The sequence below is a fragment of the Globicephala melas genome, chromosome 5 (assembly GCF_963455315.2).
Source record: "Globicephala melas chromosome 5, mGloMel1.2, whole genome shotgun sequence".
Lineage (NCBI taxonomy): Eukaryota > Metazoa > Chordata > Mammalia > Artiodactyla > Delphinidae > Globicephala > Globicephala melas.
Window position 1 is genome coordinate 30,115,757 of NC_083318.1, and position 14,594 is coordinate 30,130,350.

Sequence of the window (14,594 nt, forward strand, 5' to 3'; positions counted from 1 at the left end):
GGGTACCTCATAGGAGCCAGGTATTCTTGGGATGGATGCATCAGTGAATAAAGCAAACACCACTCCCTGTTCTTTCATTATATTGACAGTCTTGTCTTGCTGGGAATAGAGTTTCTCAAACGCAGAACATGTCCTAAGAATTTGTCATAATACTTAACCTGGTGAAATTCATTATAAAGACATTAGTGCATATTCTTAGCTTGTTAATAAAACACACTAATATACTGCTAATTCAGCATCTCCAGGTTTCGGAGATACTGATACAAACCAGCAGGTGATCACAGTGTGTTGCTCTACTTAAGGTGTAGGAAGTTTGAATCTGATTAGGTTGAAAGATATACCCTGAAAACACTGGTATTTTTTTAAGCAAATCTCTTAATATCAGGGTGTCATCATTACCCTTTCTGTCCCATAGTCAAACATGTAAAAGGTGACATCCTGGATGTTGGATTAAATACCATTAGTTGTACCTTTATAAAGATTTATGATCTACTATGAGTAGATGCTTAAATCTTTTCTAGGGATTTCCCTGGTGGCGCAGTGGTTGGGAGTCCGCCTGCCAATGCAGGGGACACGGGTTCGATCCCTGGTCCGGGGAAGATCCCACATGCCGCGGAGCAACTAAGCCCGTGCACCACAACTACTGAGCCTGCTGCGCTCTAGAGCCCGTGAGCCACAACTACTGAAGCCTGTGCACTTAGAGCCCATGCTCCGCAACAAGGGAAGCCACCACAATGAGAAGCCCGCGCACCGCAATGAAGAGTAGTCCCCGCTCACCCCAACTAGAGGAAGCCCGCGCACAGCAATGAAGACCCAACGCAGCCAAAAATAAATAAATTAATTAATTAAAAAAAAATCTTTTCTAGCTGTGTGCACTTGGGCAAATTAACCTCTCTGAACCTGTTGCCTTATTATTAAATTGGGATTAAAAACAGCTACCTCCTAGGATTATAGGATTACAAATAATATATATGTGAAGTGCCCAGAACAGTACGTGACAACAAATGATAAACAGTATCTAAGTAAATATTAGTTACGATGAAACATTTCAAATGACATTTTATAATAATTTTAAGTATATTTAATGATAAAAATCTTGCAACTACTGTGAATTTAAAAAGCAATTAATGACCAGATGATTCTAGATGAAGCCTAAGAATCAAAGTGGAGCCAAGAACACTGACCGTTTCACCTCCGCACGGGAATGACACAGGACAGGCTGACAAAGCTTCTTAAATGCTGAACTGTAATAGTAGCAGCTTTGATTCTGACGGACGCCTCCAAGCTCCTTCCAGCAGTAAACCTCAACAAGCCGTGAGAATCCACAAACTGAAAATCTCAAATGAGAGCATCAAAGAATACCTGTGTTTTGCAAGCATTTTTTTTTTATTAACAAGAGATTGAAACAGTCAAATTCAAATGAACTATGGGACAAAAGTTCCAGTTGCTAAGTTGCAAAATGAACACATAATGGAAAAATTCACTGACATTTAAAAATGTAAGATTACTTCTTTTCATCGAATTCCTCTACTTGCATCGCAGATAGAGTGGCGCACCTGTCTCAGGGCTTCAGTAGCCTGTCCGTGGGAAGAAGAAGAGGCACTGATCAGAGAAGACCACGAACGTATCAGATTACTGTTCACAAGGAATTCTATACCTTTAACGTCTCCTTAGGTCAATATATAGATCTAAACTATGAGTGGAAACTGCCTACAATATTTCAATTTATGTGGATCCTTTTGTAAAAGGTGAGTTTAGAGTTTCTCGTTCATCCTTATAGTTCTTGTAATGTTAGTTTCCCCCTTTACAGTGGTTTTTGCCGTTATAAAAAATCAAACAAAAAAACCCGCTACTCTGACCTATCAGTTTCCCTTTTTTCCCTCAACTTTATTACCTTAAAAAAAAAAAAAAAAACTTTACAGTTTGCTACTCTAAATCTTCAATGCCCAGTGCTATAAACTAGTTGAAAGAACATTCCTTAGCCTTCACGGATTGGATCATTTAAATGCAAAAGTATCCACTAAATTAAAAAAAAAAAAAAATCATTATATTTTTCCTAAGTAATGATTATATGGAATTTAAACATATTTTTTAAAGGCTCTTTATCTCCAAGTTTGGGACTACAAATTCTTGTTATATCCTTCCTTTTTTTAAATTTCAGGGATGGGTAGTTTAGAAGTTACGGGTAACAAAAGATAGGATGATTACTGGCTATTAAATGATCATGCATTGAGCAGTAGAAGGTATTTCTACCAAAACTTTTTTCTTATAAAATTACTAAGAAAAATTTAAAAAGCTAATGAGCCCACTGGGAGGCCAGAGGTAAAAGCTGCCTAGGAAACATTATATGGAAGAGCCCCAGAGCACAGGATCCAAACTGAGCTTCATACCTTGCTTTCCCCACTTTCTAACCGTGTATAACCTCTGTTTTCGCATCTGAAAGAAGGAAATGATGAAAGGAGGAATAGCATATTGATTCTGTTTTTAAGGAGAAGAAACTTGTAAAAACCTTTCGAGAGCTTAATAAAATTGTTTATCAGAGTGCTCATCTTCCTAAAATTCTCCTTTCTTTTAGTTCTTCATAGTTACAGAATCTGCAATTGAGCTTGATATTGGACTTTGTTCTTTAAAAACACATATTCACTTGGAGATAGATTTCTATTGAAACTGTTATTTTACTATCTCAAAGTCACTTAAGACATTTTCCATATACATGTAAAGCTATGCCAATGTAGAATACAGATGACAAGAATAAAACTGTAGGAAATTAGTATCAGGACATGTCAGCTATTTCACTGAACAAAACCACAATGCAGAGAAGCCTGTGCAGGACCACGATGTAACCCACGAGGATGAGCCACCGATTGTATTTCCCTGACACTGAATTCTGGCTCCCAAACAAGACCAGCTATAAGATGTGGTATTTGCAATAAGGTACCTTAGCAAGATCTTCTTTTAACTTGTTGTACTGCACCACATCAAAATGCTGTTGCTTTGATTTCTTGTGGAAGAAGTGAAGAAACTGCCTACTCTTAACAGCTGAGTAAGTATAATCCTGAAAAAAAAAAAAGACAAAAAACCAGAACCGAACATGCTTTAAATGAACATAATACCTCTGCAAGAAACGTGCCTTAGCAACAACAAAGCAAAGGAAGGCAGATGAGTAAAATACGTGCCGTGGCCATCGGAGCAAGCAGAAGGCAACACAAGTAACACATTTAGTCTCATTTGAGATCAGCTGCTCCTTTCAAAAGCAAGCAAGCTGGGCAGAGAAATCACACATACAGGGAAAGAAAAGAGAAACAGGAAAATGCAGATTCTTGGCAAAATAATCGCGAGATAAGCTAAAGTTACTGGGTGGTTTGCAATACAAATTCAATTTTATTTATAAACAGGATACAGGGTACACAAATTTGATGTGTTTATCTCAACGGAGGAATTTGTTAAGTTGTACTATTTATTTCTCTATAGAGGTTATACACAGTTTCTCTAGGGTATATACAAATCTCCATCCTCTGGCAAACAACAAAATTTAACAGCTGATAAAAACCCAGATAGCAGTAATTCAATAGCTAAAAAGGTTTTATTGCTCATGACTTGGATAAGAAATTTTTTATAAAAGATGTTATAACTTACCATTTTCTTAACAAACTACTCACCTGTCGAGTGACTAAAAAGTATGCAAAAAAGACCATGGAATTTGAAAATGTGATGAAGTATGTAACTGGCTCCATGATATCCCAGGAGTACACCCACCAAGTGAGCCAGGCCATTGCCCCACCCTGAATGGACAGCAATGCTAATCCAGCCCACAGAAGTCCGTTGGTTTTGACTTCTGAGTGAGCTTCAATTCTCGCTTTCATCTGAGGGGAAAAAAAGCGACTGTTAGTTCAGTTTACAGTGCACCAACTTAAAAAAAAAAAAAAGCAGAAAAGGAAGAAAAGTAAAGTAATGCACATCTGTATTACTTTAAAGAGGTCTGATTTATGAAAAAATAGAATGTATAAAACATATACATTCATGAGTGATCACTTATTTCCAAATCAGTTCATTAATAAACCATTTTTTAAATTATAAAGGCAATACCTGCCCATGGAAAAAAATTTAAATAGTATAGAAGGGTATACAATGAAAAATTCAGAAGTCATCCTCTGAAACCTAACTAAAAATTACATGTCTATTTTCTTTGACTCAGCAATTTCACTTCTGGGAATTCATCCTACAGGTACACTTGCACATGTGATTCATCATAGGTTCATTCTTAAAAGTAAAAGACCATAAATTATCCAATTTTTCATCAAGGTATCATGCAGCTATGGTGAGAAGGCTCTCTATGTACCAATACGGAGATCTTTCCAGGATCTACTGTTAGTGAAAAAAGGTGAGAAAAGTGTATAACAGCATATACTGTTTCCTAGAAAAGGGAACAATAATATATTTGCATTTGTTTGCACATAGATAAAGAAAATCTGAAATGATTCACAGGTTCAGGGATATGGTACTGGGAGGACAGTAGGAAGAAAACTTTCCATTGGTCACCTTTTTAGGTTTTCAAATCTTAACGCAAGTAAATATCACCAACTTTTTAAAAAGTAAAGAAAAAATTAAAACGTACCATCCAACAAATAAAAAAGTCCCTTTCTCTGGCATCCCCTAAGTATTCTTAGAGGTAATCACTATCAAAAGTTTCTTTTAGGGACTTCCCTGGAGGTCCAGGGGTAAAGAATTAGCCTTCCAATGCAGGGGATGCAGGTTTGATCCCAGGTCGGGGAATTTAGATCCCACATGTTGTGGGCCAACTAAGCACATGCACCACCAACTACTGAGCCCACCTCAACTAGAGAGCACGCACGCCACAACTACAGAGCCCAAGTGCTCTGAAGCCCACGTGCCTCAATGAAGACCCGACACAGCCCTCCGCAAAAAAAGTTTCTCTTAACAACAAGGTCCTACTGTATATAGCACAGGGATCTATATTCAATACCCTGTGATAAACCATAATGGAAAAGAATATAAAAAAGAATGTGTGTATATGTATGTATAACTAAATCACTGCTGTACAGAATTTAACACAACTATACTTTCATAAAACAACAACAAAAAAAGTTTCTTCTACCTCTAGAAACTTTTTATTCTTACACAAAGATACACATACACCTACCCATTTTTAAAAATCACAAGTGGGATCAGAGGTTTAAAAAATGCATTTTTCGCTTAAATTAAAAGACTCCTGCCCCTCCTCCCCAGAAAAGTTTTTTTTTTTTTTCCTCCACCACTGATTAACTTCAGATGTTAGGAAGCCACTGCTAACTTTCCAGCTGCAATTCTGCTGAGCAGAGTGGGAGCCGTGGGCCTATTCTCTGAAAAACAAACAGTGGTAGTGCTCCAGCTAGTGCATCCCAGCTCATCTTATACTCAGTTACCAAGATACTATGGCCAATCCATGGAAAGGACGCACGGCACAGAGTTTAAGACAGCAGGCTGGAGTCAGACCGCCAGAGTTCAAGTTCTGGCTCTAATACGTATTAGCTTACATACCTTTGCTGCCTTAGTTTCCTCAACTGAAGAAGGAGGACGGTAACAATACCAAACTCAGAGGCTCGTTGTGAGGATTAAAGGAGAAGATAAGCCTATGTAAAGCATTCAGAAAAACACTCAAATGGAGCAATAATACCAATAAATATTGGGTATTATTTACAAACAGACTCAACAGGTGACGCTTCCGAACCTGTTCGAGGGGCTGCAGCTGTCCCTTCAGGTGGTCAATTTTCTCCAGCAGATGGTGCTCTCTCTTTTTCTGAAACTCTTCTAAATGCAAGGCTATGAACAGTCTGTGAACCAAGGATTTCATGTTTTCCATCTCAGTAGTGTGCTCACTACTCAGTTTTTCTGAGAAAAGAAGACACAAGGGAAACATAAGGCAGTTAACACATCTTTTCCTCCAGGGTTTGTAAGTCTAGGGAACCAAATCTGAGTTCCCCCGTCTGGCCACTTGGACGCTCCCCACTCCTCGGGGGGGGGGGGGGCATTTGGTACCGGCCTTTATTCCTGTCTCAGGTGATTCCACTCATCTCTCTCTGGAATAATAAATAACCAGACAGTAGGTTTAAAATTCATTATGTTTTTGTCTTTTTTCTTTTGTAATATGACTAGTACTCTTTCTTTTTTAAAAAAAGGAAGAATAATACAGGAAAAGGAAGTATCCATCTACCAGAACCCAGGTGAATACCTCACCTGAGTTTGTAACATTAGTTACAGGTTCACTTTTATACCTGTGTTAACCTAAGATCCTTCTTCACCCTCAACTATCTATCCAAAATCATTTTAGGATCCCCTGGGGAGGGAAACTGGTGTACAAACATGTAAACGAAAGTATAATATACATTTGAAAAGTCATTCAAGTGTAAGTTCTTTTCAACAAGGTATAGATCTGAAGGGAGGTTCATACTGACGAAAGGGAATCGGTTTCTGAGCTTTTAACACAGAGTTCTTTTGATTCTGAATTTCTCTCATACTACCACTTCAGTGGATCTATAGATCTACATAAAACTGTGCTATAGTGATGCCTTTCTGAGGGTTATAACTGTTCCCCACCACTGTAAGAGAATTTGAGATAGGAGGACAAAGTGAGGGGAGAGAAGACAGACCTTCCTGCCAGACAGCAGAAGCAACTGCAGATACGGGAGATTTATGATCCTAGTGTCAGTATTATCCCAGCGGCTTTCCAGTCTGTGACAGCACTTAACCAGTCTGTTACAGACTGAAGTTAATTTTCCTCTATCTCCACCCACTTCTTCAAGACTTTATTGTGGTCTTTAATCCCTTCCACATTCTAGGCTAAAACTCCACAAAGAGGTAGAAACGAGAAGTTCCCTTTTAGCCTTTTGAGATTTGTAGAACAGTCAGAGCCCTTTTGCTGTGATGGAAAAAATGGACGGATACATAAAAGGTCTACATACAGAAAAACGGCAGAGATGGGGCACGATTTTGTCCAAAGCTGGGGAACGTAACAAAGATAAAGAAAGCCAGACACTAGTTCAAGTGGTAAGGATAGATGCTATTCAGTAACTGTTGTACTAGGGAAGGGGATCTGGCATGAACTGAACTCAGCTTCTATTTGTGCCGAGGTGGAGGGGCGTTTTCAGGGAGCGAGGAGAACATCAAGGGGCTTAAGCAGAGTCAGGGAAGTGGAAATTTACGAAAAGTGGGAATGGTAGTTGCTTAATGTGACCAGGCCATTTGGGTCTGTTAACTGGCGCTTGTCCAGAAAAGGAAGATCAAATAGAACAATGAGGTGCCCTGAAAATGTTTATCTCCACTTATTCCCTCAAATGCTAAATGGGAAGTAGAAGACCTCGCAGAGTGCTGGGAACTCACTGGACATGAAATTTCTATCTCAACATGGATTTTCATTTTTCTCAATTTCTTCCATCCTTCTGTCTTTGGGGTTAAATACTGTCCTGATTTTTAAAAAGAATCAAGAATAGAAGAATGTTCATAATTGTTGAAATGATGGATTTGTTTTAATTTCTCTATACTTAATTTGTGTTTGAAAATTAAAAAAAATATTTTTCCTCAAGGGATCTTCAGAGTAATTGCTGATATCAGTGCTGGAGCACGAGATCAGCCTGGATCGTCTAGTTATACCAGAAAGTAAGAAAATGCTTAAAATAAAAACGGGGGCAAGTCATAAGGACATGGGAGCCAATGATCTTCAAATTGATATGGTTAGCAGGAGCCCCTTAAGCTGGCTCCTCTGTCCTTGTGACTTACTCCCATTTTTTGTTAGTATTTCCTTATTTTTTCTTTTGTTGAAGTATAGTTGACTTACAATATTATATTAGTTTCAGGTGTACAGCATAGTAATTGAATATTTTTACATATTACACTCCATTAAGTTATTACAAAATAATGGCTATAATTTCCTGTGCTGTATAATATCTCCTTGTTGTTATTTTATAGTTTGTATCTCTTAATCCCCTACCCCTATCTTGCCTCTCCCCAGCTGGTAACCACTGGCTTGTTTTCTATACCTCTGAGTCTGTTTCTGTTTTGCTATATACATTCATTTTATTTTTTAGATTCTACATATAAGTGATATCATACAGTATTTGTTTTTGTCTGACTAAGCATAATATTTTCTAGGTCCATCCAGCTTGCTGCAAATGGCAGAATTTCATTCTTTTTTATGGCTGAGTAATATTCGTGTGTGTGCGTGTGTGTGTGCGTGTGTGTGTGTACATACCACATCTTCTTAAGCCAATCGTCTGTTGATGGACACTTGGGTTAACTACTGTAAACAGTGTTGCTATGAACACTGGGGTGCATGTATCTTTTCAAATTAGTGTTCTCATTTTTTTCTATATGCATACCAGGAGTGGAATTGCTGGATCATATGGTAGTCCTATTTCTAGTTTTTCTGAGGAACCTCCACACTGTTTTCCATACTGGCTGCACTGATTTACATTCCCACCAACAGTGTACAAGGGTTTCCTTTTCTCCACATCCTCTCCAACATTTGTTATTTGTAGACGTTTCGATGATAGCCATTCTAACAGTTGTGAGGTGATATCTCATTGTTCTGATTTGCATTTCTCTAATAATTAGCGATGCTGAACATCTTTTCACGGGTCTGTTAGCTATCTGTATGTCTTCTTTGGAAAAATGTCTATTCAGGTCTTCCGCCCAGTTTCCATTTGCATGAAATATCTTTTTCCATCCCCTTGTTTTCAGTTTGTGTATGTCTTTAGCTCTGAAGTGAGTCTCTTGTAGGCAGCATACAGAAGGTTCTTGTTTTTTTATCCAATCAGCTGCCCCTATGTCTTTTGAGTGGAGCATTTAGTCCACTGACATTTAAAGTAATTATTGATAGGTATGTACTTATTGCCATTTTATTAACTTTTTCTAGTTGTTTTCGTAGTTCTTCTCTGTTTTATTTTCTGTATCTAAATCACCTCCCCCTACCTCTCCCCATCCCCTTGGCATCTACTGATGATTCCTGTCTGAATTTGGCTGCAATATAATGATTTTTCAACTACAACAGCCCTCCCATATTTACCAGTCAGAACCTGGCATTCCAACTAAAAACATGAACCTTCCCTTATCTACTGATTTATTTATCTCACCATCTATTTATGAAGGCATAGACTCAGTATTACCTTATCCTAACCCCGATAGTCCACAACCACAGCTTACTGAGAGCAGAAACCTCTGGAGCCAATACTGATAGGAACACTAAACTATAATGGTTGAACTGCTGAAGGCTCAGTGCTGACTAGTTTGAGAAATAAAAACAGTCACACATTCATGAGTTTTACCTCCAGGAGTCCCACCAGGTTCTCACAGTGAAGGTCAGAGATCAGAGAAAAATACTTCCCTGCTTCCAGCAGAGAAAGGAGAAAAGTAACCATTTTGAAACAGTCCTGAGCATTACTTTCTCCATGCCAAGGAAATTACAGTTGACCCTCAAACAATATGGGGGATAGGGGCACCAACCCCACATGCCGTCAAAAATCCACGTATAACTTTATAGTTGGCCCTGTGTATCCATGATTCCATGGACTACACCAACTGTGGACCACTTAGTACTGCAGTGTTTATTGAAACAAATGTGCATGTAAAGTGGACCCACGCAGTTCAAACCTATGTTGTTCAAGGGTCAACTGTACTTTACCAGAACCTAGTCTGGCCTGGAGAAAGGGCAATTAGCCAACTCCAGGCCCCTCTAGCCTTCCTGTCTCATATAGGGGAGGGAAAAAATGGCTAAGAAACTCTTCTGAAGGTTACAGCACAGTAATCCTGGCCCAATAAAAACCTTGAGATTTAATCATAAAATTATAGAATGCTTCTCCCCCCGCCCCCCCCGCCAACACCTTAACACCACATCAACAGGGCTCTAGCTCTGTGCAAGACAAAGACTCTTTTCAAGAAAGAATTTCTAGGGAAACTCAAATACAACAGGGTAGAGAAACAGGGACACTAGAAAAAACTGAAGCCTCTGATACCTACAGCTATAGCAAACAGTAAACAGCTGAGCTCCTGGTCAGATACACATAAAACCTCACACTAAAGACCTACTTGCTTCAGTTTCTATTTTTAATAATATCATGTCTAGCTTTCAACAAAAAATTACAAGGCAAGAAAAAAACAATCTAAAGAAACAAAGCAAGCATCAGAATCATAATCTGATACGGCAGAGATTTTGGAATTTTCAGACCAGGAAATTAAGACAAATATGATTGACACGGTAAGGGCTGTGATGGAAAAAGTTGACAACATGCAAGAACAGATGAGTAATGTAAACAGAGAGATGAACATTGTAACAAAGAATCAAAAAGAATTTCCAGAAATCAAAAACACTTTAATAGAAAGGAAGAATGCCTTTGACAGACTCACCAGTAAACTAGACACGGAGGGGGAAAGAACCAGTGAGGCTGATCATGGTGATACCCACATCCAAAGACAGAGGAGAAGCTGCAATGAGACGGGAGGAGAGGTGCAATCACAGTAAAATCAAATCCCATAACTGCTGGGTGGGTGACGCACAGACTGGAGAACACTTATACCACAGAAGTCCACCCACTGGAGTGAAGGTTCTGAGCCCCACGTCAGGCTTCCCAACCTGGGGGTCAGGCAATGGGGGGAGGATTCCTAGAGAATCAGACTTTGAAGGCTAGCAGGATTTGATTGCAGGACTTTGACAGGACTGTGGAAAACAAAGACTCCACTCTTGGAGTCCACGGCTGCAGAACAGAATAAAGAAAAAAGAATGAAAAGAAATGAAGACAGCCTAAGAGAACTCTGGGACAGCACTGAACGCAACAACATTCAAATTATAGAGGTCCCAGAAGGAGAAGAGAGAGAGAAACGACCCGAGAAAATATCTGAAGAGATTATAGTTGAAAACTGCCCTAACATGGGAAAGGAAATAGTCACCCAAGTCCAGGAAGTGCAGAAAGTCCCATACAGGATAAACCCAAGGAGAAACATGCCGAGACACACAGTAATCAAATTGGCAAAAATTAAAGACAAAAAAAAATTCTTGAAAGCAGCAAGGGAAAAAAGACAACATACAAGGGAACTCCTAAAAGGTTAACAGCTGATTTCTCAGCAGAAACTCTACAAGCCAGAAGGGAGTGGCATGACATATTTAAAGTGATGAAAGGGGAGAACCTACAACCAAGATTACTCTACCAAGCAAGGATCTCATTCAGATTCAATGGAGAAATCAAAAGCTTTACAGACAAGCAAAAGCTAAGAGAATTCAGCACCACTAAACCAGCTCTACAACAAATGCTAAAGGAATTTCTCTAAGTGGGAAACACAAGAGAAGGACCTACAAGACAAACCCAAAACAATTAAGAAAATGGTCATAGGAACATACATATCAATAATTACCTAAAACATGAATGGATTAAATGCTCCAACCAAAAGACACAGGCTCACTGAATACATACAAAAACAAGACCCATACATAGGCTGTCTACAACAGACCCACTTCAGACCGAGGGACACATACAGACTGCAAGTGAGGGGATGGAAAAAGACATTCCATGCAAATGGAAATCTAAAGAAAGCTGGAGTAGCAATTCTCATATCGGATAAAATGGACTTTAAAATAAGGAATGTTACAAGAGACAAAGAAGGCCACTACATAATGATCAAGGGATCAATCCAAGAAGAAGATATAACAATTGTAAATATATATGCACCCAACACAGGAGCACCTCAATACATAAGGTAACTGCTAACAGCTATAAAAGAGGATATCGAAAGTAACACAAAAATAGTGGGGGACTTTAACACCTCACTTACACCAATGGGCAGATCATCTAAACAGAAAATTAATAAGGAAACACAAGCTTTAAATGACACAACAGACCAGATAGATTTAATTGAGATTTATAGGACATTCCATCCAGAAACAGCAGATTACACTTTCTTCTCAAGTGCGCATGGAACATTCTCCAGGAGAGATCACACCTTGGGTCACAAATCAAGCCTCAGTAAATTTAAGAAAACTGAAATCGTATAAGGCATCTTTTCTGACCACAACACTATGAGATTAGAAATCAATTACAGGGAAAAAAACATAAAAGCACAAACACATGGAGGCTAAACAATACGTTACTAAATAACCAAGAAATCACTGAATAAATCAAAGAGGAAATCAAAAAATACCTAGAGACAAATGACAATGAAAACATGATGATCCAAAACCTGTGGGATGCAGCAAAAGCAGTACTAAGAGGGAAGTTTATAGCTATAGAAGCCTACCTCAAGAAACAAGAAACATCTCAAATAAACAACCTAACTTTAGACCTAAAGGAACTAGAGAAAGAAGAACAAACAAAACCCAAAGTTAGCAGAAGGAAAGAAATCATAAATATCAGAGCAGAAATAAATGAAATAGAAACAAAGAAGACAATAGCAAAGATCAATAAAACTAAAAGCTGGTTCTTTAAGAAGATAAACAAAATTGATAAACCTTTAGCCAGACTCATCAAGAAAAAGAGGGAGAGGACTCAAATCAATAAAATTAGAAATGAAAAAGAAGTTACAACAGACACCACAGAAATACAAAGAATCCTAAGAGACTACTACAAGGAACTCTATGCCAATAAAATGGACAATCTGGAAGAAATGGACAAATTCTTAGAAAGGTATAACCTTCCAAGAATGAACCAGGAAGAAATAGAAAATAAGAACAGACCAATCACAAGTAATGAAATTGAATCTGTGATTAAAAGTCTTCCGGCAAACAAAAGTCCAGGACCAGATGGCTTCACAGGTGAATTCTATCAAACATTTAGAGAAAAGCTAACACCCATTCTTCTCAAACTCTTCCAAAATATGGCAGAGGGAGGAACACTCCCAAACTCATTCTATGAGACCACCATCACCCTGATACCAAAACCAGACAAAGATACTACAAAAAAAGATAATTACAGACCAATATCACTGATGAATATAGATGCAAAAATCCTCAACAAAATAGTAGCAAACAGAATCCAACAACACATTAAAAGGATCACACACCATGATCAAGTGGGATTTATCCCAGGGATGCAAGGATTCTTCAGTATATGCAAATCAGTCAATGTGATACACCATATTAACAAATTGAAGAATAAAAACCATATGATCATCTCAACAGATGCAGAAAAAGCTTTCGACACAATTCAACACCCATTTATGATAAAAACTCTTCAGAAAGTGGGCAGACAGGGAACCTACCTCAACATAATAAAGGCCATATATGACAAACCCACAGCAAACATCATTCTCAATGGTGAAAAACTGAAAGCATTTCCTCTAAGATCAGGAACAAGACAAGGATGTGCACTCTCACCACTATTATTCAACATAGTTTTGGAAGTCCTAGCCATGGCAATCAGAGAAGAAAAAGAAATAAAAGGAATACAAATTGGAAGAGAAGAAGTAAAACTGTCACTGTCTGCAGATGACATTGTACTATACGTAGAGAATACTAAAGATGCCACCAGAAAACGACTAGAGCTAATCAATGAATCTGGTAAAGTTGCGGGATATAAAATTAATGCACAGAAATCTCTTGCATTCCTATACACTAATGATGAAAAATCTGAAAGAGAAATTAAGGAAACACTCCCATTTACCACTGCAACAAAAAGAATAAAATACTTAGGAATAAACCTACCTAGGGAGACAAAAGACCTGTACGCAGAAAACTTTAAGACACTGATGAAAGAAATTAAAGATGATACCAACAGATGGAGAGATATACCATGTTCTTGGATTGGAAGAATCAACATTGTGAAAATGACTAGACTACCCAAAGCAATCTACAGATTCAATGCAATCCCTATCAAATTACCAATGGCATTTTTTTACAGAACTAGAACAAAAAATCTTAAAATTTCTATGGAGACACAAAAGACCCCGAATAGCCAAAGCAGTCTTGAGGGAAAAAAACGGAGCTGGAGGAATCAGAGTTCCTGACTTCAGTCTATACTACAAAGCTACAGTAATCAAGACAATATGGTACTGGCACAAAAACAGAAATACAGATCAATGGAACAAGATAGAAAGCCCACACATAAACCCACACATCTATGGTCAACTAATCTATGACAAAGGAGGCAAGGATATACAATGGAGAAAAGACAGTCTCTTCAATAAGTCGTGCTGCGAAAACTGAACAGCTACATGTAAAAGAATGAAATTAGAACTCTCCCTAACACCATACGCAAAAATAAGCTCAAAATGGATTAGAGACCTACATGTAAGATACGACACTATAAAACTCTCAGAGGAAAACATAGGAAGAACACTCTGACATAAATCACAGCAAGATCTTTTTTGATCCACCTCCTAGAGTAACAGAAATAAAAACAAAAATAAACAAATGGGACCTAATGAAACTTAGAAGCTTTTGCAAAGCAAAGGAAACTACAAACAAGACGAAAAGGCAACCCACAGAATGGGAGAAAATATTTGCAAACGAATCAACAGACAAAGGATTAATCTCCAAAATATATAAACAGCTCATGCAGCTCATTATTAAAAAAACAAACAACCCAATCCAAAAATGGGCAGAAGACCTAAATAGACAT

The 14,594-nt window shown here is 38.2% G+C and overlaps 1 protein-coding gene across 1 annotated transcript in view; it reads right to left on the reverse strand.

Annotated features, from left to right (window-relative positions):
- Positions 1-14,594, reverse strand: part of MCUB (mitochondrial calcium uniporter dominant negative subunit beta) — a 100,200-nt gene that overhangs the window by 7,558 nt on the left and 78,048 nt on the right. The window contains 5 exon segments of the mRNA XM_030864079.3: positions 1,185-1,538; positions 1,540-1,577; positions 2,939-3,055; positions 3,660-3,863; positions 5,729-5,889. Of these exon segments, the coding sequence (XP_030719939.2) occupies positions 1,505-1,538; positions 1,540-1,577; positions 2,939-3,055; positions 3,660-3,863; positions 5,729-5,889 (554 nt within the window). The 3' untranslated portion in view covers positions 1,185-1,504.